Source organism: Sinocyclocheilus grahami, unplaced genomic scaffold (assembly GCF_001515645.1).
Source record: "Sinocyclocheilus grahami isolate Dianchi unplaced genomic scaffold, SAMN03320097.WGS_v1.1 scaffold250.1, whole genome shotgun sequence".
NCBI classification, from domain to species: domain Eukaryota; kingdom Metazoa; phylum Chordata; class Actinopteri; order Cypriniformes; family Cyprinidae; genus Sinocyclocheilus; species Sinocyclocheilus grahami.
Window position 1 is genome coordinate 902,493 of NW_015505429.1, and position 4,861 is coordinate 907,353.

Here is a 4,861-nt window from a genome sequence, read left to right on the forward strand (position 1 = left end):
GCAGGAAAATACAGTTCATTCTTCATTCAGCAAATTAATTTTGTGTTGGGCGATGGACCTCGTTGGGAAACCAAATACTACATCGTCGATCTTGAGCCATCTGCCCTAGTGTGGATTACTTGTGGATTATTGTGATGTTTGTATCAGCTGTTTGGACTCCCATTCTGACGGCACCCATTCACTGCAGAGGATCCGTTGGTGAGCAAGTGATGGAATGCTACATTTCTCCAAATCTGTTCTGATGAAGAAACAAACTCATCTACATCTTGGATTGCCTGAGGGTAAGGACATCCTTTTTGGAAGAACTACTCCTTTAAAGGATTTATTGTGGTTCACTGCCGAACAAACAAGTAGCGTAGCGTAACCTTACCTTGAATAGCACCCGTTGGTGACTGGTTCAGCGGACTCTTTCTCAGAGAGAGATCTGCAGACACTGTCTGTCTGAGCGGCTCCTTTGGACTCCATGCCAGAATCGGAGCTCTGTCGAGCCACGGCTGGCTCTCGGCCCGAGTCTGAGCTGGTTCTTGATCCGCGCTCGCTGCCCGACAGAGAGCTGCTTCCCGGCCCTTCTGTGTCTTTGCCAGAGTCAGAACTGTGTCGGCCGTTCAGGCTGTTTGATGAGGAGACTTTACTCAGCTGCCCATCATCTACAGAGCAACAGATGAGAGATGCTCATTATTCAATCCAGTTGCTTAGGGTTTTTTCAATAATCTTGAATCCAATTTTGACTCATTTTGCCCAAACATAATTCTCTGACTAGCAATAGAAAGTAGCAGGTTCATGGTTGTGAACTAAAACCTGCAATCTATTTTAAAAGCCCCTTGATTAAGTTTCACACTTCCTGCTTAAATAGTAAATACACAGTGCATGTATGTGTTTCATATAGTCTTGAAGGGTAGAGTTTATCCTCTTGCCTTCTGTGTCCAGATCACAGGCCTGTTTGCGCCTCCTCCTCAGAATTACTTCCAGTTCACTGTCCTTTTTAGCATGAACTACTTCCTGGAAACCACGACTGGGACTCTTCTTCACCGTCTCCTATAGATTCAGAAAGAAAAGAGAATTTCATGAATGAAGTTTCAGTGCTAAGTTTGCAATCTGGCATTTCTGAGCAAATGTATGTTTTATTTATTTTATTTAGACAGATTATCATCATCATTTAACAGTTTTTTTTTTCTTTCAAAAATCAGAAAATGGATAATTTTCTGTAATCTGTGGATCAATAGCTGGCTTCATAATCAAAATCAGGTGACTGAATGGCATGCAACTGTTAATCAGAAAGCCTACCAGAATGCCTTTCAGCTCTTCCATTGCACTTTCCTGGTGCTTTTCCTCCACTGCTGCTGCTGCTGCTGCTGCTGCTGCCACTGGGCTCGGCTGCTGTGGGTCAGGAACAAAGTGAAGTTACATTTTATGACCAAATCATAAAATATTTAGCAAATAACATGATTTTTAGTGGTGTTACTGTTAACTAAAACGACAAAAAATGCGCTAGTGATTGAAATAAAACTAAAATATTATATAAATATTAGATTAAAAACTTGAAAAACTAAATATAGAAATGTTGCCATGCCAAGTAAATGAAATAAATAGAACTGAATCAGAATTTTGTTTCAATTCAGTTTTTGAAATTGAGTTGCAATCATGCAGAAGTGTAATCTGAATTTAAAAAGTATAATTTAATTGGAATGACTGGAAGTCTAATTAATTAAACAGTGTTGCTTTAGTTTTGCTTTTTAATAATGTTTATTTTTACAGCATGAATTATCTATATAATCATACACACAGCTTATGAGGCACTCAATAATAATAATTAAACAAAGGTGAAAGTAAACACATTTATAATGTTACAAAATATTTCTATTTTAAATAAATGTTGTTCTTTTGAGCTTTCTGTTCATAAAATGTATCATGGTTTGAGCAAAAATATTAATCATCACAACTGTTTTCAACATTATTAATAATAAATGTTTCTTGAGCAGCAAATCATCACATTATATTGAAAATGTTCTGGTAATTGAAATAAAGCTGAAATAATATATATTATTATTTATTATTGTTATTATATTTTAGGTTAAAAACTTAAACTTGCAAACTAAAATGAGAAATGTTGCCTTCCCTAGAAAAAAAGTGATATATTTAAAATACATTTATTTCATACAAAGTATAGTTCAAATCTATTAACATATTTACTGACAGATAACTCGAGACTTACTGATATAAAAATATAATTCAACTTTACCTGGCTTATTATTTGTTCACAATGCACTTTTCTTAATATTAAGTGTAAAATGTGTTTTAATGTCACTTTTGATGAGGATTGTATGATCTTTGAATAATATCAGACTTTAAATGCATGATATTTAAAGTGTACCTGAAGTATACTTGCAATAGTTCCACTTTTGCACAATCAAATATACTTCAGTGTGTCTTTATTAGTACTCCAGCACTACTTCTGAACAATTAAAGTGCATCAAGTACAAAATTAGTTGTGTTCCAATTTAGCAGACTTTAAGTATACCTGTTTAGTATACTAAAAGTACAATTGCAGGACATTTTATTAAGTACATAAATATAAAAATGTACTTGTAGTATACTTAGCATGAAGCAAATGTATTTCAAATACATTTAAGTATGTTTATTTTTCACTAGGGTTGTCAAGTAACTGAAATAAATATGTTGTATTCACGTTGTAGTAAAATTACTAAAATAAAATAAAAAATAAACAGAAATATTATAAGAAAAATAATATAAATGACAAAAACACATAACAAAAATCATAACATACGCTAAAATTCAAATATAAAAAAGCTAATTCTAAATATTATTAAATACTACTCAAATAACACTGGTGATATAGATATAGAAACATTACAAAAACTTTAATTACTAACAAGCAGCTACAGCATGTGGTGTTTTTAAGTTTATGTCTGAAAGCCAAAAACAAAAGACAATCTGTGTATGCAGCATAATGGGCAGCAGGCGATCTCTAAAGTCAGGACTATAGCTATTGATCAGAAGTTATACAGCCCCTCTCGGTGGTTTCGCCCATCAATGACTTAAACAAGATGGATCCCTTCTCAGCCCATCAACTGTCTATGCACAAAATGCTTTAATGACCCGGCCCTTCCTCAGGGAGGATGACTATATGCTATGAACCATTTCTGCAGGGTCTTTATATTGACAAAATGGTGCTGAGTTTGCTTTGATTGTAACAGAGCGGTCGGAGCAGTGTAATAATTGTTGGTAAACACTGTAAACAATATGTGTGATTTAAACATACCTTTGTGCCAAATCTCTGCAACGACGAGGTCAGCAGATGATGTTACAGAGTAGAGAAAACAGATCATCGATCAGTGCACACATAATACACAATATATTCATAACCAATGTAAGAATGTGAGGGTGTTACAGGTGCAGCGTTTAGAACAGAGTGAGAATTCCTTTTAAATTCCAATTCATTTCTTGAAACTGAGGTGCAAACATACAGAAGTGTAATTTGAATTGAAGAAAGGATCATTAAATTGGAAATTAGAATCACTGAAATTCAAATGAATTGAACAGTAGTGCTTTCGTTTGACTTTTTAATGATATGTTTATTTTACAGCATGAACTACCAATGTTATCAAACACACAGCATATGACTACAATAACAATAATTCATCAAACGTGACATTTATAATGTTACAAAAGATTTATATTTCAAATAAATGCTGTTCTTTTGAGAAATATGAATCATCGCAATTGCTTTCAACACTGGAAATAATAAGACATGTTTTTTTTTAGCAGCAAATCATCAAATTCTAATGATTTCCGAATGATCATGTGACACTGAAGACTGGAGTACTGATGCTGAAAATTCAGCTTTGATCACAGCAATAAATTACATTTTACAATATATTCAATTAGAATACAGTTATTTGAAACTGTAATAATATTTCACAATATTTCTGTTGTTACTGATAAATTCAGCCTTGGTGAGCATAAGAGTCTTCTTTCAAACACACAAATAAATAAATAAAAAAATCTCACCGACATAAACCTTTGAGCGGTAGTGTAAATGTTTGAAATGACATTGAACTATATTTGTATTTAGTCTATACAAATTTCATTATATTAAAAAAATTAACATTTATTTTATAGACCATGAAGGGAAAACACTCAATTTCATAGAATGCTCAAATTGACCTCAAAGTCTTCAAAACAGAGCCAAACAACACAAAGCAGGTTCAAAAATGGAAACCTTAAACCTTAATTTATTTTTTTCTCACCAGTTTAGTTGTTTTGGCTAAATTAAAACACTATGCTATGTGACTGTGTTGTATTTTTTTGAATTGTGACACAGTAAATTCCTCTTCCTGTCATTCCAATTCAACATCCTGTGGGGTGTGGCCAATTTGACTCAAACTCAAAACTCATATAGGGAATAGGCAATTAAACTATGAATCTTGGTCCGGGTTCAAAACCTCACCTTAGTGTCCTGACTCTTCACAGGCCTGAGAACCACGCCGTGTTTAATTCTCTCCATCATTTCATTGACAGCTTTGACTTTGACATCGTCCACTGCTTCATTTACTGCATCGAAAGAGAATGTGTTTGTCCAGATATTAATAATAGGGCAACAGAATAAAAATACACTGTTCTGACTGTAGGTACAATCACCTGGGGCTTGCTCTAGTTTGGGGGGTCCTTTACCTCCCTTGGAAGATTTCCTCATGATGGCAATGAGAGAGCTGCCGTAAACAGAGAGATGTAATTAGATGTTCAACAACACCGTTCTTAATGATTGTGTATGATGGCTCGGCTTCAGCGCAGTAAAGTGGAGAGTTACCTGAGGGGGTTACAGCGGGAGGGAGGAGGGGGG

The 4,861-nt window shown here is 34.5% G+C and overlaps 1 protein-coding gene across 1 annotated transcript in view; it reads right to left on the reverse strand.

Moving 5' to 3' along the window:
* The window catches only part of shtn3 (shootin 3), a 33,016-nt gene that overhangs the window by 1,783 nt on the left and 26,372 nt on the right, over window positions 1-4,861 (reverse strand). The window contains exons 11-17 of the mRNA XM_016289664.1: window positions 4,829-4,857; window positions 4,660-4,730; window positions 4,469-4,572; window positions 3,281-3,295; window positions 1,285-1,377; window positions 915-1,035; window positions 371-647 (exon numbers count right to left, since the gene is read on the reverse strand). Of these exons, the coding sequence (XP_016145150.1) occupies window positions 371-647; window positions 915-1,035; window positions 1,285-1,377; window positions 3,281-3,295; window positions 4,469-4,572; window positions 4,660-4,730; window positions 4,829-4,857 (710 nt within the window). The remainder of the gene's footprint in view (window positions 1-370; window positions 648-914; window positions 1,036-1,284; window positions 1,378-3,280; window positions 3,296-4,468; window positions 4,573-4,659; window positions 4,731-4,828; window positions 4,858-4,861) is intronic.